This window comes from Hyperoodon ampullatus (assembly GCF_949752795.1).
Source record: "Hyperoodon ampullatus genome assembly, chromosome: 19".
Taxonomy (NCBI): Eukaryota; Metazoa; Chordata; class Mammalia; order Artiodactyla; family Ziphiidae; genus Hyperoodon; species Hyperoodon ampullatus.
Window position 1 is genome coordinate 42,367,832 of NC_136932.1, and position 21,737 is coordinate 42,389,568.

A 21,737-nucleotide genomic window follows, 5' to 3' on the forward strand; every position below is an offset into this window, starting at 1 on the left:
CCTGGAGCCTCAGAAACCATTCTGCTCCCCACCAGAAACTGCCAGGCATGGCTACGAGGGAAGAGAATATGGACAGTGAAGGTGGGGGCGCCTTCCCACCGCTGCACTGGTGCCCAAGCCTCTGAGGATGGGTGAAGTGGATGGGGGTGCACACACCTCCCTGAAGATGCTGACACACAGCCTGGCTTCTGCCACCCGCTGCAGCCATCCTGACTCATCTCCTCCACCCAGGGCTCACCCACCCATAACCCTCAGCTCAGAGCTTGAAGGATGGGGCTGGAGACTGGACTGGTTGTCTCTCTCCAGGCCCCACCTGAACAGCAGTGGGCACCCACACAGCCAGTGGGGGAGAAGCAATTTCCTCAAGGCAGAGGGAGGGACAGGGACAGGAATCCCGGAGAGAGGGCAGAGCTGGGCAGGGCAGAAGACTCAGGGGCCTCAGGGGGCCAGGAAATCCTGCTGGGTAAAATATCACCAGCCATCAGACCCGCACACCCTCGAGGACCCTGGAAAGCGCCAGGTCGTGGCCAATTCACATACCCAGAGAAAAGAAAACAAATAAGCCGGGGCACAACACAATGCACACAGAGACATGCTCAGAGGACCACAGGTAACCACACAGAGATGTGCAGACACAGCGGTCCAGCAACACGTCCTCCAGGGACCCACGTGTACAGGTGCACACACACGCACAGGTGTACTCGCTGTGCCTGACTGCCTGTCACTCCCCTCCAGCGCTTGCTCACTACCAGTCATCTAATTGGTAGTGTCCCCCCAGGTGCCCATACCTGATGCCATCTGCTGACCCAGACTCGGTAGGACCCAGCTAGCGCACCCAGCATGACCCAGGAAGGAGGTTGACAGCCCTGGATCTGAACTAGGCACGGGGGTGGAACACCAGCCAGCCTGGAGAGCAGGAGCAAGTTCAGAACCCAAACCAGGTCTCAGGCCAGGCTCCCCAGAGCACAATCCTTGCCTTGGTGTCCCACCTGCCTTGGGAGCCCCAATGGCCACTTTGCATCTTGAGAAGATAGAGTGGAATCTCTTTCTAACTTATCTATAAGGCCTAAAGCATGGTGGCAAACACAGTAAAATAAATAAATAAATAAAACAATAACAACAACAAAAAGAAAGTGTAGCATGGCAGACTGAGATCAGACATGATCCAGAACTTCTCACTAGAGAAGCAGCAAAGCATTGAAAAAGGTGTGGGCAAGAAGAGAGTGTCATCTGGCTCTTTAAAAGGGGAGGAGGGACTTCCCTCTTGGTCCAGTGGTTAGGGCTCTGCACTTCCACTGCAGGGGGCACGGGTTCAATCCCTGGTCAGGAAACTAAGATCCTGCATGCCACAGCGCGGCCAAATAAAATAAAATAAAATAAAAAATAAGAAGGGAGGAGATGGATAGGCTGGCATTACTGATTCTTTTTTTTACTAAACTTATTAAAAACAAAAGGAGTCCCAAATTACAGAGGTCAGAGGAGTCTTTAAATGACTGTAAATGAAGACAGTAGCTGTTGCAACCACTTAGCCTAGGCTAGGTGTGACCTTGCCTGAAGGCAGAAGGATGGACACCATGACCTTTGTATTGCCAGCCTGAGCTGCCCCTGCATAAGCAAAAGGCAGCTGGACACCATCCCCACCGTACGACCTCCCCCTGGGGAGGGCCACGTTGCCCAGAGATGGGAGAGGATAGGAAGACAAGGGTCACCGTGGTACCATGGCAACGGGTCTTGGCAGAGGTAAATCCTCGCCTTCTCCAATCACCGACCACAACAGGACCCAAGTATTTGCCGACAGCACCTCACCTGCCAACGTGGGTGGTGGCCCAGGAGGAGCAGGTACATACACTGGAAAAAGGAAAAGGAGGGAGCTTATAGGTGCTGTACGCTGAAGTAGGATAACTGCCCCGGCTTATGCCCTAGGGCCCCCCCCAACTAATCCTCAACCAGTGCCGTCCCTTCCCTCACACCACCTCGTCGCTCTCCCACCGGCCCAGCCTGTCCCTGCCACTCCAGACACCCCCAATCCTCAGGCACCCCACAGCTCACCACTCCAGACACCCCCCAATCCTCGACTCACCCCACAACCCTGGTTCTGCCATCATTCTGGGCCACTCTCTGCCAACCCGCTCTCCCCTCCCTTCCTGTTCATTTTCTCTTGCCCTCTCCGACCCCTGTGCCCTGTCCTCTCCACTGACTGTGGCCCAGACCAGTGCCCATGACCATCTGCCGGCTCCAAACGCCAGCGTCTGCCCTCTCGCCCCCCATCCTTCAAACATCTGCTTCTGAACTGCCTGTTTCCCTCGCCCCTCTGCCCACCCTCCAGGCTCCCATGTCCTCCGGGGGACAGAGCCCAGGGAAAGGCACATACGAGCAGCTGGCATTGTTGTCTCCAATCCACAGAATGCGAAGCAGAGCCATCCAGGGGTTCTGGGAGACTGGGCCACAGCTCCAGGAGGAAATGACCAGGTCAGGTGTCTGGCCCCTGAGCCCAAGAGTCTCTGACTAGGAGGGGGCTCTTTAGAAGTCAGCTAATCCAGCCCCCTCCTCCACTTAAGTGAATGAATATCTGGGCCACCCAGAAGGTGCTGTCTTCCCAAATATACGGAAATATTCCATTCACAGAGCTCTTGCTATGGACCCATCACCATGTTCAAAAACTTGGTAGTATTTTATTTAATACCCGTAACCCCCAGATAAGGAAACTGAGGCTCAGAGAAGATAGGAAATTTGCCCAACGTCACGCAGCGTCGGACACCTCAGGGCGTACTCAGACCCTCTCGGTCCCACTTCCTACTCCAGCGACTTCTGCAATGACTGATTCCCTGCAGGCTGAGAGCAGTCACATGGCAATGCTTCTTCGAGGACCCAGCAGGACCGTCTTTGAAGCCGCAGTGCGGGGTGCCCACGCGAACCCACTGGGGCCTCACACGTGCAGCCTGGAAGCATGTGGGAGTTAATGTCCACGGACGGAACAGAGCTGATGGATGAACACGTCCCTGTTTCTCTCCCCAACAGGGCAGTTCTGAAACGCATCCCTTAAGGCTTCTCAGGAGACCGCCCAGGACAGAGCGGTAGTAAGATAAAAAGAATGCATCCTCGGGTTCTGCTTTGGGGGAACACAGGTGGAAACACAGACAGTGGCGGAGCTGGGACTCAACCCAGGTCTGCTCTGCTGCTGCCACCACCATCCATGCTGGGGTCCCCTTCCCTCGAGGTTCAAGTCATTCTGAACCACAGTGGCTCAGCCACACTTGATCCAGACAGGATCACGGTCGGCGTGGGGACGGGATGCCTGCAGCAGCAAGGTCATCTTCTCTGAAACTGAGGCCACCTCCCAACAAATCGCCTAACAGCCTGGGCTGAGCAGGCTGAGCGGGGTTCCCAGCTAGCTGTGCCCTGGCCCTACTCAACTTTAGCCTCTGCCCAGAAATTTGGTGACTCTAAGTCCCCCATCCCATCCAATCTTCCCCACACCCTGCCCCGCGCCCTCCATTCCTCAACATCTTAGAAAGGAGGAGGAACCTGAGGTAGTTTCTGGAAGCCTGAGCAGCCAGATCTAGAAGATACCCACCCTGCCCCACACTTAGACTCAGAAAATCCAACACACTCGCTTGGAGGTGAGGGCAGAGCTTCCCCCAACTCCTGCCCAGGTCTCAAAGACGTGCTGGGACTTTCCAGGGGGAAAGCACTGCTGGGGACCTCACATGCCCTGAGTCACGCCCAGCTGCCCAGCCCCAGGCAGCTGTGAGCCCTCTGTTTACTACTCACTCTGCAGCAGGAAGGGCGAAGCGGGGCGGTGCCTTCTCCCCTCTCCATGGGAAACTGAGGCGCGTGGGGCTTAAGGGACAGCCCCAGGGTCACAAAGCATGAAAAGAACCAGAGGGCCCTGGCGCCCAGCCCAGGACAACCCTATTATTCCCTATGGAGGCTGCTCCAATGGGGGCCACTCAGCAGAGGCAGATCCCCGCCTTCAGAGCCCAAACCCCACTTGCATATAAATGCCCTTTGGTTTCTTAAGAAGGCTGTAGAGGAGCTATAGAAAACAGATGAGGAGAAAGAAGGATGTGCCCCAGAACCAGCTCCGGGTCAGGACACCCAGCGTGCCCTGGACCCCCACCCAAGGCAGGCACCCCACGCTCATCCACCCAGGGCCTCCAGCAATGAGCATCAGGCTGATCGTGGCCCGGCCCCAAAGGTCCACAAAGGCCTCTCACACAGCACCCCACCATCCTAGCTCCCCTCCCTGCAACAGGCACAGGTTGGAGTGGGCATGGGGTGGGGTTTATGTCCTTTCGGAAAAAAACAAACCAACCCAGCCTAGCTACAGGGTCCTCCTGGGGGTCCTGGCTTTTTCCTTTCACCACCACCTGTAAACACCCCACCTCTGAGCTCCACCTCGGTCAGCTACACACTCCACTCAGGATGTGTGTGCGCCATGACCCACCCGTAGGGGTGTCTGAGGACAGTCACCCCACCTCCCAAACAACCCATTCCGCTGAACTGCTCCGTGGAATCGCAGCGCAGGGCTCACACGCGTCCACACGAGCTGATTTCTCTTTGCAAACACCTGCATTTGCACTCACAACATACACCCCAAATCCACCCTGGGTTCAGTCCCACCCAGGACTCGCGTCCTGATCCCTGCTGACTACGGGATTACCACCCAGCCCCGAATCCGCTGACCTTCTGTGAAGCCGGCGCCCGGGGCTCACTCCTCGACGTGGGCGGAATGGCAACAGTCTGTCGCGGCGGCTCTCTCGGCCCGTGTGCCCGCGGCGGCGGCGTCCCCCTTCTCCATCCGGCGGCGAGCCCCCCCCCCCTCCTCGGCGACGGGCTGCCCTGGCCGCCCGCCCCGCCGCGCGCACCGTCACCGCGGCGCGCACGCGCGCACCCCGGCCGCGGCTCGCCGGGCACAAAGCTGCTCCCCCTGCCCTGGCCGCCGTCGCCGCCACGCGCACACCTGGCAGTCGCGCCCCAGCCGCCGGAGCCGCGCTCGCCTCGGGAAAGCCCGCGTCTGGCCGAGGCGGGGCCCTCCTGCCGCCCTCCGCGACGCCGACGCCTGGGTCCGCGCCCCGGTTCCGGCAGTGCCCACCCGACTCGCCCCGCGCCGCAGCCGCGTAGCTGCCGGAAAGTGGGGAGGAGACGGAGGGGCGGGCACGAGCGGCAGGAGAGGGCGCGGGGGCGGGGGGGGGGTGCCGGTACGGCGAGTCCGGGGTGCGGCGCCCGCGGGATGCTCCAGTCGCCGCCGCCAGGGGACTGCCCGAGGCGGCTCCTCGGGAACAAAGGCGCGGGGAGGGGCAGGCGCGCCCAAGGGACCCAGGGGAGCGGAGGAGGGGACAGCCCACCGGCCCACAGAAGTTTCTGGAGGATGGGGCCCGGGCCGGTGGGGAACGGAGGTGAGGAAAGATCTGCGGGTCCCTGGTGGATTGAGGAAGACACCGGGGCTCTCGCCAGCTCGGCGTGCGGTGGGGATGGAGAGGGGGTTCAGTGCTCTCTGGACTTGGAAGTGGAAGGTTTCAGGGACTGCCAGAGTCCTTGAAACTGTCGTCGTCGTCCCCCCACCCCCACCCCGGCTTCGACCTGGCAGCCGGGAGCTTTCATTCATTCGCTGCACAGCCATCCTCCCAGCTTTGGCCAAACCAAGGGTGCTCCTGAACTTGAAGGGGTTGAAGGCAGGAAGGGTGTCCTAGGGAGCCTTTGAGACGCGTGAGTCTTCCTCCCTAACCTCCACGGAGGGCGGCCTCTGAATATGGTTTGCACATCTCAGTGATGGGAAGCCCACTCCCTCAGGGGGCAGCCCACGATGTATTCGGGTAGCTCTAAATGTTAAAAAGCCCTTCACTTAATTGCATGGAAATCTGCATCCTTTCCATCTGTTGGCCATGGCCTCACTCTGCTCTGGCTACAACAGCTTCCTACTTCTGGAACCTAGGTAGGGCCTTGTAACTGCTGTTTCACTTCCCATCTCCTGTGCCCCTCCCCAGCCTTTATTCAACACCCCTCACCAGCAGCTTCTCCATATGTCTGCCCCCTGAGCCCTTCAGGACTCAGCTCAAATGTCACCTTCTCAGAGAGGCCATCCAAACTCCCCACACACCCACTGGTCACTCTTTATCTGATGCTCTGTTTCAGTTTGTTCTGCACTCTGATCATCTCAAGATATTCTCTTGTCTATGCGTCTGTAGTCTCTCTCCCACTAGAATGTGTGTCCCATGGAGGCAGGACCCTTGTCTTCCTTAATACAAGGCATCATAACCCCAGGGCCTGACCTGGAGCAGGGTGGAAAGCAAAAAGGAAGGCGAGTGGCCAACCCACCCTCTGAGTCCCTTCAGCAGCCTAGCCCATTACCCCAAAATGTAACCTGCTCAGCCATTCAAGGGTAACATCAGCATGGTATGAGCAGAAGAATGTGCTCAATCTCTGTCCACAAAATAAATGAGGAAATGATAGAGCATTCCTCTTAGTCTGAGACAAAATAGCAGCACTTTCCTCCTCAGCTCTGGACTCTGCCCTGATCTCTTGCAGCCCCAAGACATGAGCATTTTCTTAAAACATGGGGCCAAGCTTCTAGTCAACTGGAACCTCTCAGACAGCGGATCCCCTCAGCCTGCTGCCCAGATGCAGACAAGATTGGAGCCCAAAATAGACTTCTCCTTTATTTCTGTTAAACTGTGCCTTCTAGACTTGGACCTGGACTCCAAGCCTCCAGGGCACTTCGGGTCCAACTGTGCCATCTTGTCCGTTGGGATGGTGCCCAGGTTCCTGCCATCGGCAATGTCCCCGGCATGCTGTCCACATCCTTCCTCACCAAGTCCCTCATGAACACACTGAGCAGACTCAGCAAGGGCAGCCCACTCATCAGCCTCCCTAGCTGTGCCCTCCCCCAGCCCACATTCCTCTGTGTCACCTGCAGGCTTTGATGGGAAGAAAAGAACAATTTCTTGCAGAAACTCAGAACCACTGTCTCCTGCTTTACCACCCCCAACCTACCTTCTAGTCTAGAAAACTAATCAGAAAAGCAAATAAGCTTCCCCCAGCAGGGTGGGTTCCCAGGGAATTCACTCACTGCTGCTGGTCCTCTATCTCTTTCTTTTCTAAGTACCCCCAAACCATCTCTCTAATAACAGACTCTGAAACCTGACCAGGAATGATGCTAAGCTCTCTTATTTATGGTTCGTGAACTTATTTCCTCTCTGCAATGATAAAAATTACCTTCGCCATCTCCCACTTTGGGGCCCATGCCTCATTCTCTGAGAGGCCGTGCGCATAGTGGTTGCAAGCACTGCCACTTACCCTGCGCCTCAGCTTTGTCATCTGATAAATGGGGAGTACAGTACCTAGATCATAGCATTGTTATGAAGATTAAATCAATTTATGCCTGCAAAGCATTTACCGCATGATGCATAATAAACACACAGAAGTTAGTACAACTTTTGTGATATAAGAATAACAGCTGATAGAGACAGCGCCGGGGCAAGTGAGAGCCGGACGGGCACTGGGCGACTCTGTGCCTCGCGGAGGAAAAATAATTAAGCATGGGCAAAGGAGATCCTAAGAAGCCGAGAGGCAAAATGTCATCATATGCATTCTTTGTGCAAACTTGCCGGGAGGAGCACAAGAAGAAGCACCCAGATGCTTCCGTCAACTTCTCAGAGTTTTCTAAGAAGTGCTCAGAGAGGTGGAAGACCATGTCTGCTAAAGAGAAAGGAAAGTTTGAAGACATGGCAAAGGCGGACAAGGCCCGTTATGAAAGAGAAATGAAAACTTATATCCCTCCTAAAGGGGAAACAAAAAAGAAGTTCAAGGATCCCAATGCACCCAAGAGGCCTCCTTCGGCCTTTTTCTTGTTTTGTTCTGAGTATCGTCCAAAAATCAAAGGAGAACATCCTGGCCTATCCATTGGTGATGTTGCAAAGAAACTGGGAGAGATGTGGAAAAACACTGCTGCAGATGACAAGCAGCCTTATGAGAAGAAGGCTGCTAAGCTGAAGGAAAAGTACGAAAAGGATATTGCTGCATACCGAGCTAAAGGGAAGCCTGATGCAGCAAAAAAGGGAGTCGTCAAGGCTGAAAAAAGCAAGAAAAAGGAAGATGAGGAAGATGAAGAGGAAGAAGAAGATGATGCTGATGAATAAGTTGGTTCTAGCGCAGTTTTTTTTTCTTGTCTATAAAGCATTTAACCCCCCTGTACACAACTCACTCCTTTTAAAGATTTGTTTTTAAACTGTACAGTGTCTTTTCTTGTATAGTTAACACACTACCGAATGTGTCTTTAGATAGCCCTGTCCTGGTGGTATTTTCAATAGCCACTAACCTTGCCTGGTACAGTATGGGGGTTGTAAATTGGCATGGAAATTTAAAGCAAGTACTTGTTGGTGCACAGCACAAATTAGTTATATATGGGGATGGTAGTTTTTTCATCTTCAGTTGTCTCTGATGCAGCTTATACGAAATAATTGTTGTTCTGTTAACTGAATGCCACTCTGTAATTGCAAAAAAAAAGAAAAAAGTTGCAGCTGTTTTGTTGACATTCTGAATGCTTCTAAGTAAATACAATTTTTTTATTTAAAAAAAAGAATAATAGTTAATTTTTTGAGTGCTGAGTCACAGAGCTATGGCAGCTTCCTCTTCAAGTCTCCTGGGAGGTAGCCTTCCCAGGTATGAAAGCTGAAGTTATTTTGAATAACTCCGTCCTTCCTATCTTATGATTGCTTCCCTCCGCCATGGACTCAACTGGGCTCCCGTGACTCTGAAGAGAATTCTTGTTCTTTGGCTCAAAAAAGGTTAGCCTCAAGCCACCTGCACGGGCAGGAGGTCCCACCCTTGTCTTCTTCCCTGGCTGTTATCTTGGGCGGGTATAGCTGGCCCACATCAGTCTTGGAGCTAGCTTCCTTTCCAGCCTTCCTACCGGTGAGCCTGCATTATGTTCATTTGTCCTTCACCTGGTGCCTGATTAATGAGCTCCTTCTCTGGGCTAAGACCTCGGGATACAGAAGAGGGCAAGAGGGAAAAGGCCCTGCCCTCACGGACCTCACATTCCAGGGGAGCCACAGACAATGAACAAATAGGCAAATAAGATAATGTCAGGTAGTGGAGAGCTTTTGACGAAAGGAAAGGAGGTGAGGAAGAAGCTGCTTTACGTCAGATGGTGCTTGGCTCACAATAGGGCTTTGCACGTTGCCTGAAACTGATTCCGACCGTGTGCCCTTCATGTCTGTGCTTCACCAGCATGTCCCCAGGACAGCCTCCTTCTCTGTCCCGGCAAGCATTCACAACTGTACATTCAGGATCGCATTGCCGCACCCTTCCTGATACTCTTGCCTCAAGCTCTAGCGCCTTTTCGGTCTTTTCTCTGCATGATCTGAAATCTGCCCTCTAGAGTTTAGGGCATTTGTCTGACCTCCCATTTCCTGAATATCAAGAGTTCCCAGGTGGCCTGAGTCACCTTTCCCAGGGTTCCTGTCACGTCACATCATCATCCAATTAATTCTTCCTCTTTGGGCAGAACTGGATCCAGAATACCTGTCCCCCTCACTGCTTCCTGTACCTTCTGAAATCGTCATTGAGACAAGAGAAAGCACATGCACTGCTCTTAGCTAAACAGGACTCCTGGCAGATGTCTGGGTAGGTGAAGTCTCCCATCATCTCTGAACCTTATTCCTGGGGCCGGTTTGGGGAGATGCAGTAAGAGCCTTGTCCCTGTTCTCTTGCTGGCCAGCACATGGTGTACCCCCAAATGACATCACTTCCATTCTTCTTTTCCACCCCTGGGAGGAAAGACCTGTTCATTCTTGGCTTCAAGGGGTCTGCTAATTTAGAAGCTGGTGCAAAGAAGTTTTGATGGGGAAAGTGGGAAGAAAGGTCCTGGGTCAGGTCTAGCAGAAGCCTTGGGGAGGGGTGTGGCAGCAGCAGGGCTCCCAGGGATATCTCCATCGAGATTGCTAACGCGGCTCATGTCTGTCCACAGTGTGGAGGAAGAGTGGGCGGGAAGGAGCCTGGGAGCAGGAAGCTGGGTGCCCGTCACCTGGACTCAGGATCCCAGCTGGGTTCTCTGGCATGGCGGAGGAGAGCGACAAGAAAGGAAGGGCTGGCTCTACCCAGGTCAAAGCAGGGACTGCCCAGCAAATATGCCAGCCACTCTCCCTCTTAAAGAGGAACCAGCAGGACTTCCCTGGCAGTCCAGTGGTTAAGACTCTGCGCTTCCACTGCAGGGGGCACAGGTTCTATCCCTGGTCCGGGAATTAAGATTCCCACATGCCACACAGTACGGCCAAAAATATAAAATAAGAGGAACCAGCTGATGATCTCCAGGCATCATTTCACTTGAGATTCATGATCTTCCTGATAGAAGGCAGGGAAAATATGATCATAACCATTTTACGGAGGAGAAAGCAAAGAAAATGACTTGCCTCAAATCACTCAGTGCATTCTAGGCTGGACAAGCACCCCGGCTGACAGACTCTTTCAAAGACCCTGGAAGGCCTCAATGCCACTGAGGGCCGTGGTTCCCCACTGGGAGTTTATGGACCAGTGTGGGGCTGGCTGCATAATAAGTACCAACTGGAGGGGCCTGGACGAAGGATGAGAGTAAGGGCAGTGGGTCCCCTTACCTGGAGGGAGACTCAAGGTCAGCACGGCTGAGGATGCGATGCTGCTGGGGGCTGTAGAGCCACTGGAAGGCTGTCAGTGTCCTCTCCTCAATTCGGAACCGCCCTTCCTGCACATACCTGCAGGCAAGACAGGAGAGAGTGAGGAGGTGGGCACACAGGGCTCTGCAGGGATCCTTTGGGAGTTGGCCCTACTTGCTAGAAAATGATAGATGAGAGGTACCTGTCCCCAGATATACCCCTGCTCGTCTGCCAGAAAGCCCTGTTTCCAGAGAGCCGCAGTTAAAATTCCCTGAAGAAGAGGCAGCTACAGGGAGCAGGTTTCAACTCAATAGATGGAAAAACTGTTTACAAGTTAGTTGTCTGGGACTTCCCTGGTGGCACAGTGGTTAAGAATCTGCCTGCCAAGGCAGGGGACACGGTTTCGATCCCTGATCCAGGAAGATCCCACAGCCAGGGAGCAACTAAGCCTGTGCACCACAACTACTGAAGCCCACGCACCTAGAGTCCGTGCTCCGCAACAAGAGAAGCCACTGCGATGAGAAGCCCGCGCACTGCAACAAAGAGTAGCCTCTGCTCGCCGCAACTAGAGAAAGCCCACTCACAGCAGTGAAGACCCAATGCAGCCAAAAATAAATAAACAAAATAAATAAATTTATTTTTAAAAAGTTAGTTGTCTGAAGTTGCAAGGAGTCACTTGGAAGGAGTGAGTTCCCTGTCACCAGAGGTATGTGAGCAGAGGCTGGGCAGGGGATTCAAGCATCAGTCAAGGGTCCATTCTCCAAGCCCTTTTTTTTTTTTTTTTCGGTATGTGGGCCTCCCACTGTTGTGGCCTCTCCCCTCGCGGAGCCCAGGCTCCAGACGCGCAGGCTCAGCGGCCATGGCTCACGGGCCCAGCCGCTCCGCGGCATGTGGGATCCTCCCAGACCGGGGCACGAACCCGTGTCCCCCACATCGGCAGGCGGACTCTCAACCACTGCGCCACCAGGGAAGCCCTCCAAGCCCTTTATAAGACTGAGACACTGGATTTCTTGAGTTCACAGCAGGAGAAAGTCTGCTCTGGAGTGGGGGTCATGAGTCAGATGTCAGGATTAGATCTTCCAGAACCTCACACAGGGTCCCAGCCACCCTCTGGATCGGCAATCAGCCCAGAGCAAGGATCGGGGAAGCTGGACTGGGCAAGGTGAACACGAAAGGATCTCACCCACCCTGGCCACCCATTCCTGGTAGAATTATAAATCTGTCCATTAATTCAGTATTTATTGAGTGCCCACGACAATGAGCAAAAGACACATAATCCCTGCCATCCTGGAGTTTACAGTTTTGTGGGGAGAGAAGCCATCAAATAATCACATGAACAATATATCATTTTAAACAGGCCCTCTGGGGCCAGTGGGATTGTCAATTGGTACAAGCCCTCTGCTGGATAGCCTGACAACATCTGTCTAAATTATACATGTAATTCCTCTGTAATCCAGCGAGCCCCCTTCAGAGAATTTATCTACAGATTCTAGCATGTTGGACAAGGTAATCTGTGGCACTGTTTATAATGACAAAAGACAGGGAATGGCCCAAGTACCCATCAGCAGGGGGTTGGTTAAATAAATTATGGTGCATCCATACAGTAAAACAGTGTGCAGACATAAAAAGTGTTTTAGGGGGCTTCCCTGGTGGCGCAGTGGTTGAGAGTCCGCCTGCCAATGCAGGGGACACGGGTTCGTGCCCCGGTCCGGGAAGATCCCACATGCCGCGGAGCGGCTAGGCCTGTGAGCCATGGCCGCTGAGCCTGCGCATCCGGAGCCTGTGCTCTGCAACGGGAGAGGCCACAACAGTGAGAGGTCCGCGTACCGCAAAAAAAAAAAGTGTTTTAGGGACTTCCCTGGTGGCGCAGTGGTTAAGAATCCGCCTGCCAATGCAGGGGACACAGGTTCGAGCCCTGGTCTGGGAAGATCCCACGTGCTGGGGAGCAACTAAGCCCGTGCGCCACAACTACTGAGCCTGTGTGCCACAACTACTGAAACCTGGATGCCTAGAGCCCGTGCTCCGCAACAAGAGAAGCCACTGCAATCAGAAGCCCATGCACCGCAATGAAGAGTAGCCCCCGCTTGCTGCAACTGGAGAAAGCCCGCGCGCAGCAACGAACACCCAACGCAACCAAAAATAATTAAATTAAATAAATTTATATAAAAAAACAAAAAAACAATGTATCCTGGAGCTCTTTGCATGATAGCACACAGACAATGCACTCAATTAAAACACTTTTTTAAAAAATTTTACTTATTTTTATTTTTGGCTGTGTTGGGTCTTCGTTGCTGCACACGGGCTTTCTCCCGTTGCAGCAAGCAAGGGCTATTCTTCATTGCGGTGCACGGGCTTCTCACTGAGGTGGCTTCTTTTGTTGCGGAGCATGGGCTCTAGGCGCGCGGGCTTCAGTAGTTGTGGCACATGAGCTCAGTAGTTGTGGCTCACGGCTCTAGAGCACAGGCTCAGTAGTCGTGGCGCACGGGCTTAGTTGCTCTGCAGCATGTGGGATCTTCCCGGACCAGGGCTCGAACCCATGTCCGCTGCATTGGCAGGCGGATTCTTAACCACTGTGCCACCAGGGAAGCCCCAGGATATGTTGTTAAGAGAATAAAAATCAAGTGCAGAAAGGGCAGTATGTGTACTTTATGTTTAAAAAGGGGGAGAGAATAAAGTAAGAATTCCTATTTGCTTATCTTCATACGTAGAAATTCTGGAGACACAAAAGCTAATAAAAGTAGTTACCTGGGTGTGGGTAAGGGAGAGCTGGGGGAATGGTGGGGATGGGGGAGTGACTTTTTAACAGTGTGTCTTTTTATACAAGAGAGGTATTACCTATTATTCCAAATGTTTAATTGTGTGTGTGTGTGTCCGTGTTATGAAATTACAAACTGCATAAAGTGCTATGAAAAGAAAAAATTGTGCAGGTGCTCTGACATTGCCCGATGGGGCACAGGCTCTTTGCTGGGGGAGGAGATTTCCCAGAATGTAGGTTGCTGGAGGGCAGAGGGCTTTCACTGCTCCTATGGTCTCCCAAACGAAAGCATCTGGTCCCCGCCTGTCTCCCTTCACTCTCTTCGATATGATCTGATGGGCATTTCAGTAAGATCATCCTGGTGGAAAAGAGCAAGGTAGCCAGGTTAGATGTTCCTGCAGGGGTCCAGGTGGGACAGTGTTGGTTTGTACAGGGGATAGTGCTGGAGATGGAGAGAAATGGGAGGACTCAAGTGAGCAAAGGAGGTAGTGTCCACTGGTCCAGGGGATGGGTTGGACATGGGTGAAGGGGAGACAGACAACAAAGTTGTGCCTGAGTTCCTGGTTTGTGCGGGCATCTGGCTGCAGTGCCATTCAAGCTGGACAAGGGCAAGTTTGGGAGGGAAGATCATGACTTTATGACTTCAGTTTGGGACATGACCTTCCTCCATGACCTGCTTCCTGCCCCAAGATGACTCCTGTCCTATAAAACGTGGCTCAAAACTTGTCTCCTCCAGGAAGCCTGCCCTGATTAAACCCATCCTATTCTGAGGATGAGTTTCTATGCCTTTCCCCATCCTTGGGCTCCTCGATATGCACTCCCCCTCCTTGCCATAGCCACCCCTCCTCTACCCGACTCCCATCTCCCCAAGGCAGGTGGAAGGGACTGTCCTCCACTCTTTGCAGGCACCCTGACCTGGATTCTACTTCCCAGCTTCAGGTGAGTGATTTTTCCACTGTGAGTCCCTGAATCCTCATCTGTAAAATGGGAGTACTAATAACACCCACTCTGAAGGGTTGTTAAGATGATTAAATGAGATAATGCCAGGGAAGCTTCTGTCACGTGGTCATCATTATCTCCTTTCCTCCTTACCATCCTCATCAGTCCTCACCAGTCACTGGCTTTACCTGCTTCACCGGCGACAGACAAACCCACTCCCTGCACTCTTTCCTCCAAGCTGCACATCAAACCCCTCAGGACTGGTGGATCCCATTTTAGAGATGAGGAAGAAGATGCTCAGGGGATGGAAGTGAACTTGTCCAAGGTCACACATGCAGGAAGCAACAGAGGCAGGCCTTCTTTGCACCTTCAGCCCCTGGCATCCAGTCCCCTCCGTGCGTACACACATCCTTTCCTCCCCCATACCAGCCCCCACTTCCCAACACAGATCTTGTCAGCCCCACCCCTGCCCAAAAAGGTTCGTGGTTTCCCACCACATATCAACTGTCCTCCAAACAGCTCACCTGAGAGGTCTAATTCTTCCCCACTTTGCTCCCTGCCGGCCTTTCCCACCATTCATGCCTCCCCCCACCCCCGCCCACATTCACGCATACAGGCCCCTGCATTCCCCATCTGTTTGTCCTTCTCCAAAGATGCCCTGCCTTTTCTTACCTCGGAGCCTTTGCTCAGGCTGTGCTCAGATCTCAGCCGCCCTCCCTCCATCTGCATCTTGCCCTACCCCTCCCCAACTGTTCAAACCACACTGCCTCTAAAAATCTGTCCCCACGCCCCCAGCCAGAATCCAAAGTTGCTCCAAGGTTCCAGGGATGCTTTGCTTAACCTTGATCACAACGTTGCTCTCTGCCCGCGTGAGTTATTTATGTGCCTGTCTGTCTCCCTGCTAGAGTGCAAGACTGTGTCTGATCATGTCTGAAATCCCTGCCACACCCTCACCCAGCACCCTGTTCGACTGAGACAGTTTCCATAAAAATCACAACAGCCACAGTGATCAACTCACTACGTTCTTGGGCAGTTTCTTCCACAGAATGCTCTGACACAGATGATCTCCATTAACGAATCCAATTTGTTGACTTAGTGTATTTGCTGCACTGCACTTCATTAAATATAGGAAAAACAGAACACCATCCATCCCCAAATATCTTCCCTATTAATCTGTTTTGTACCTGAAATTCTATTGAACAGTACACAGAAGGAGATTAAATACTGCAAAGGGTCAACGTTGTAAGGCACGAGCAGCCATTAAAACTTTAGCAAGGGGCTTCCCTGGTGGCACAGTGGTTAAGAATCCACCTGGCAATGCAGCGGACACGGGTTCGAGCCCTGGTCCGGGAAGATCCCACATGCCGCGGAGCAACTAAGCCCGTGCACCACAACTGCTGAGCCTGTGCTCTACAGCCCGTGAGCCACAACTACTGAAGCCCTTGTGCCTAGACCCTGTGCTCTGCAACAGGAGAAGCCACCGCAATGAGAAGTCTGCGCACCGCAATGAAGAGTAGCCCCTGCTCGCCACAACTAGAGAAAGCCCGTGCACAGCAAAGACCCAATGCAGCCAAAAATTTTAAAAATTAAAAAAAACACACTTTAGCAAGGACCAGCTTCTCAGATTATCCATGGAAAAGTAGGCATCAAGACCTGGGCATAGTCAGGGACATTTTGAAAGGAATGAGAGAAGGGGGGGAGGGGTAGAAGCTGCTCATAGTAAGAGTCCCCCAGTTGTGGAGGTGGGTGACACCTCCAGGAGGATGCAACCCATCACCAAAGGAGAGAAGGGTCAGGCACTTTACAGGTTACACTTATTTTTTCAGTTGAACACTGGGGAAGGTCAGGCAGGCATTGAAACCTGAACCTTGAAAACATTTTGCTAAGTGAAAGAAGCCAGTCACAAAGGACCACATACTGTAGGATTCCATTTATATGAAATGATGTCCAGAATAGAGAAACCCATAGAGAGAGAAAGGAGACTAGCGGTTGCTTAAGGCTGGGGGAGGGTGGGGTGGGAGGAAATGGAGGAGAGGGACTGCTGAAGGTTATGGGATTTCTTTGGGGGATGATGAAAATGTTCTAAAATTGACTATGGTGATAGTTGCACAACCCTGTGAATATATTCTCACTGAATTTTACACTTTGGGTAAGTTGTGTGGCACATGAATTCCAATAAAGCTGTTGTTAAAATAAACAAATATCTAATAGTGCATACTGATATAAATAAATGATGGAATAACTAAATAAATGGGGAGGAAAGAGACAAATCTCGGGTGCAGAATTCCAAACAATATATGTAAACATTCTGTCCTCAAAGAGGTGAACCATAACTCCACTCTATTTAGACATGGGCTTCACAAAGTAACTTCCTTCCAAAGAGTATACACTATAGAAAGGGAGAGGAGAGCAACTTTACAGTGGAGAAGACTGACAAATACTACCTCAGCCAGGTGATCAAAGTCAACATCAACATTGAGAAGCTATGTTGATAGTATGTATCCTTGATATGATGCATGAAAATGGCACTCCATCCTCGTGGTCTTTTTCCCCCAGAATTTATAACCCCAATCTAATAATGAGAAAAACATCAGACAAATCCCAACTGAGGCACATTCTACAAAATATGACCAGTACTCCTTAAAACTTTCAAAGTCATCAAAAACAAGGAAAGTCCAAGAAACTGTCACAGCCGAGAAGAGGAATTACATTAATTACTAAATGCAATGTGGTATCTGGACGGGACCCTATAACAGAAAAAGGACATAAGAAAACTAAATAACCTATGGAACTTAGTCAAAATAATATATCAACATTGGTTCATTATTGTAACAAATGTACCATACTAATGTAAGAAGCTAATAATATGGGAAACTGGGCGTGGGGTATATGGGAACTCTTTGTACTATCTTCTCAATTTTTCTGTAAATCTAAAACTGTTCTAGGGACTTCCCTGGCAGTCCAGTGGTTAAGACTTCACCTTCCAATGCAGGGGGTGCGGGTTCGATCCCTGGTCGGGGAGCTAAGATCCTATATGCCTCATGGCCAAAAAACCAAAACATTAAAAAAAAAAAAAAAAACAGAAGCAATACTGTAACAAATTCAATAAAGACTTTTAAAATGGTCCACATTAAAAAAAATCTTTAAAAAAAACTGTTCTAAAGTTAAAAATTTACTAAGAAATAAAAAAAGACATCTCCATGATAAAGAGCTTTTGCAGATTAATATGAAAAAATATATATATAATGAGCAAATCAACAGGGAAAAAAGGACAAAGGAAACAAATGAGGAGTTTACAAAAATAGAAACACAAATGACCAATAAACATAAAAAAATCAACTTATATAAGAAATTAAAATTAAAACAACAATGAGAGACCATTTTTCACTAGGGAGATGGGCCAAGATTTAAAAGTTTGTTAATTGTCAGTATGAGCAAAATTGTCAGTGTGAGCAAAATTGTGGCAACTTACACATCACTGGAGATAATATAAAATAGTACAATTTCTTTGGTGATCAAGTTGGCAGTATCTTTCACAATGTGCATGTGCTTTCACTCTGCAATTTCACTTTGGGGAACATATCCAACCATTATCTTTGCACATGTTTGCATGGGTATAAGTCCACTGCAGTGATGTTTATAATATAAAAATATTCCCTAAAAGGTCATCAGTAGAGGCTAGACAAAGAAATTATGGTTCAACTTAGAATGGAATACTTTACAGTCAGTAAAAAGAATGTTGCCAGAGCACTTTGCAATGTTTTTCAAGCACTCACACAGCCTTAGCCTCTGGCCTCTGTCAGCTCCTTCTCCCAGATCTGAAGCCCCACCGTCATAAACTGGGCAACAGGCCCTCAGAAATAATCAGAAGCTAAAAAAGTCATACATATCTAATAACTTGAGGTAAAGAACCCAACCAAATTCTAATTTAGCTTTTGGTACTTTATGGAGAGTTTGGAGGAGGAGCCTCCAAAGCAAGAGCTGCTCTAAAAGAGTAGGTAGACATCAGACATATTTGTTGCCCAATGAGTATTCACCACCCTCTCTCCCACTCAAAAGTTTGTTGTTTGGGTGGAGTTAACCCCAGCCCCCAGTTCCCAGGATGAGCGCATGACCCAGCCTGGCCAATATGAGCAGTCCATCCCCCTTGCCATGGTGATTGGCTGAAGGATGGCCATGTGACCCAAAACAGGCCAATGGGATGACACTCTGAAACTTCTGCTAGAACCGCTGAGAAAGGGAAGCTGTCTTTCCCGGAGAGTTGTTCGTCTGGAGGGTTGCCTGCAGCTCCTGAGAGCCACCTCACTTCCACAAGGGAATAAAAAGGGAACAGAGGAAAGAGAAAGGACAGAGAGAGTAGGGCATTATTTGGTGACATTATTTGAGCACTTGAATCCAGTTTTGCCTGAAACATGGAAAGTTCTTGGTGTTTTCAGTTACATAAACCAGTAAATTCCCTTTTTCTCTTAAGCCAATTTGAACTGAGAAAACTGACCCAATCTGAAATCCTGGAAGCAGGGGCCAAGGCTGATCATGTTGGGAGTGTGCCATGGAGTTCAGAAGGTGTCTTACCTTCAAGAGTGCTCCCTACCAGGGCTTCCCTGGTGGCGCAGTGGTTAAGAATCCGCCTGCCAATGCAGGGGACACGTGTTCGAACCCTGGTCTGGGAAGATCCCACATGCCACGGAGCAACTAAGCCTGTGTGCCACAACTACTGAGCCTGCGCTCTGGAGCCTGTGTGCCACAACTACTGAGCCTGCGTGCCACGACTACTGAAGCCCGCGTGCCACGACTACTGAATCCCGCTCGCCTAGAACCCGTGCTCCACAACAAGAGAAGCCACTGCAATGAAAAGCTGGCGCACCACAAGGAAGAGTAGCCCCTGCCCACCGCAATTAAAGAAGGCCCACGTGCAGCAACGGAGGACCCAACGTAGCCAAAAATAAATAAAGAAAGAAATTTATTTTTAAAAAAAGAGTACTCCCTGCCAGGCTGTCTGACCACTCAAGTCATGTCTTCAGGACCTTCTCAGAGCAATGGGCTTTTTTAACCAGGAGTGAAAGGTGACCTAAAACCTATATTAGGGTACTAGGGACTTCCCTGGTGGTCCAATGGGTAAGACTCCGCAATCCCAATGCAGGCGGCCCAGGTTCGATCCCTGGTCGGGAAACTAGATCCTGCATGCATGGCCACAGCTAAGAAGTCCACCTGCCATGAGTAGAAAAAAAAAAGAAAGATCCGCATGCCATGAAGATCCCGCATGCCGCAACTAAGACCCGGTGCAGCCAAAATAAATAAATAAAATAAATAATAACAAATAAATAAAAATTTTTAAACCTAATTAGGGTACTAATAATGATTTATGCTTCACCAGGTTCAGCCCAAGATCCAGCCCAGACAGGCATCAGGGCAGAGAGAGTCAGAGCAGGAATCCAAGCTCCGCCCCTTTAAAACTCTTCCTGTTTCCTCCTCCATGAAGTTAGGGAAGGAATCAAACTGCACAAAGTGATCTGGGAAGTTCTGGGGTCCTAGGGTGGTGTCTCCTTTCCAGGGAGAGGGCACTAAGTAACTGCCCACTCCCCACCAGATCTTCAAACAGATTAACTCTACTTTTATCTGATTTATGTACTGAGGTTTCATGTGAAGAGTAGCTCCACTGCTAAATAATAATTTTGATTTTTTGGACTTTGATTCTTGGAACCCTTGAAAGGCGGGATGGGCTGAGCAGGCTGACCCATTGACCCCTCTCCTGCTCTGACATGCTGAGGTTTTTTTGACAATGTGACCTTGGATGGGCAGTCAGGCCCTGTGTTCAGGAAATATGAAGCAAAACAGAGGAGGAGTTAAGCCCCTGGGGAAGCCCTGAGTTCAAACCCTGACTCTGTCACTTGCTTGCTGGGTGACACTGATTAACCACTTTCCTTCTCTGAGCCTCAGTTTCCTCATCTGAAAGAGGGGGGTGCTAATGCCTTCCCCTGAGTATCACTGTGAAGAGTAACTGAATCAATGCCTGGTCATGGTAGAGCCAGTAGGAAGTGCTCTGGAAGCCAGGTTGCTATTATTAAAGATATTATTGTTGTTCTTTGTATTCAGGCTACAGAATGTACCTGGTGAGAGGTGTTCCGGAATGCTACTTCAAAGATGCTCCTGGCCCTGGTTTGGGTGGGATGATTTGCGATGGGGAGGGGTCCCAGCCAGACATTCTTGGAGTCTTTCCAGGGCAGGAGTGGGCTGAGTAGGCTGCCCTGCATTCTAAGTTCCGCCAAGCAGAGGTCAGGCCCCTGGATGAAACGGCCCTGAACATTCGGACAACGGGGACATGCGCCCAACCCCTTTGCGATGCGTCTGAAACCCTCTTGGCCTGCAGTCTCGCCACCTGACACCAGCAGGCTCTGATTTCCCAGCCTGGGCAGGCCTCGGTGGGGTAGGGGCAACCACCAACCTACACAGGGAGCTCTTTCCTCCCTTCCTAGGCCCCCCTTCTCAAACACCCTATCCCCCAAGTGCCCACAACCACCGGTCCGCGTGTAGGTGAACTGAACTACCTCCTTGAACAGGAGAGATGAGAATTGTAGGTTGTGCCCTCTTGGGCGGGGCCCAGTCCGTGGCCGACCCCGAGCAGCAGAAGGAATGAGGGTAGGAGGGGGAGCCCCACTGCACAAAGAAAGCTAAGGCGCGGGGAGGAAAGTGAGGAAACCCCGCAACGAGTCTGTAAGGAGGACCGGGGTCCCTCCAAAGCCTAACGTCAGGAACAGGGTCCAGGGTCCCGGCGACGATCGCTCTGGAGAACCGCAAAGACCAAGCTCGGAGACAACGGATGGGGATGACCAGGTAGCGCAGCGCCTCTCGTTAAATCCGGCCCCGCTGCCTCCGCTCGAGAAGAAACTTCGGGCCAGCGCCCCCGCTCCTTCCCGCGCCCGGCCCAGCCTCAGCACGCGGGGCGCGCGGGTTCGCGCCCGCACCAGGCCCCGCGCCCCCCGGTGCTCACTCACCAGCGCACCAGCTGCCAGCGCTTCTCCCCCGGCGCCCGGCGACCCGTCATGCCTCCCGGCCGGCGCCAACTCCCTATCCGCCGCGGGCCGCACGGTGGAGGCCGCTCCGGCTGCCGCAGGCCAGTGCCGAGGACGCGCTCCGCGGCGCGGGTCCGGCGGGCGGGGCGGGCGCGAGGAGACTCGGCCGGAGCCCAGGCGGTGCGGCCGGCAGCGCGCATCCCCCCCGGGAGGCCGCCGGCCCCGCCCCTGGAGGCGTCCGGGGCTGGGTCACCGCGCTCCTTGCCGCGGCGGCGAGACCGCAGCCTGTCCGCCTCGCTGCCTTCACCCACGCCCCGCGGGCCCAGCGGCGCAGCAGAGCGGGCTTTCTGTGGAGCACGGAGAGAGGAGTCAGGTTCTCCGAATTTGACTGTGACGGAAACC

At 51.9% G+C, this 21,737-nt stretch overlaps 2 protein-coding genes across 2 annotated transcripts in view; one reads left to right on the plus strand and one right to left on the minus strand.

Moving 5' to 3' along the window:
- The window catches only part of RAP1GAP2 (RAP1 GTPase activating protein 2), a gene marked incomplete at both ends in the record, with an annotated part of 216,889 nt that extends 195,522 nt beyond the window's left edge, over positions 1 to 21,367 (minus strand). The window contains 2 exons of the mRNA XM_079725572.1: positions 10,614 to 10,730; positions 21,318 to 21,367. Coding sequence (XP_079581698.1) covers positions 10,614 to 10,730; positions 21,318 to 21,367 — 167 coding nt within the window. The remainder of the gene's footprint in view (positions 1 to 10,613; positions 10,731 to 21,317) is intronic.
- LOC307068109 (high mobility group protein B1) lies at positions 7,471 to 8,148 on the plus strand. The gene has a single exon (XM_079725772.1). It carries the CDS (start codon positions 7,539 to 7,541, stop codon positions 8,136 to 8,138), a length of 600 nt encoding a protein of 199 aa, XP_079581898.1. The 5' UTR covers positions 7,471 to 7,538; the 3' UTR covers positions 8,139 to 8,148.
- Positions 21,368 to 21,737: the final 370 nt, after the last annotated feature.

Excerpts from the sequence above, each read along its gene's own strand:
- LOC307068109 (XM_079725772.1), top strand. The coding sequence starts at position 7,539 with ATGGGCAAAGGAGATCCTAAGAAGCCGAGAGGCAAAATGTCATCATAT.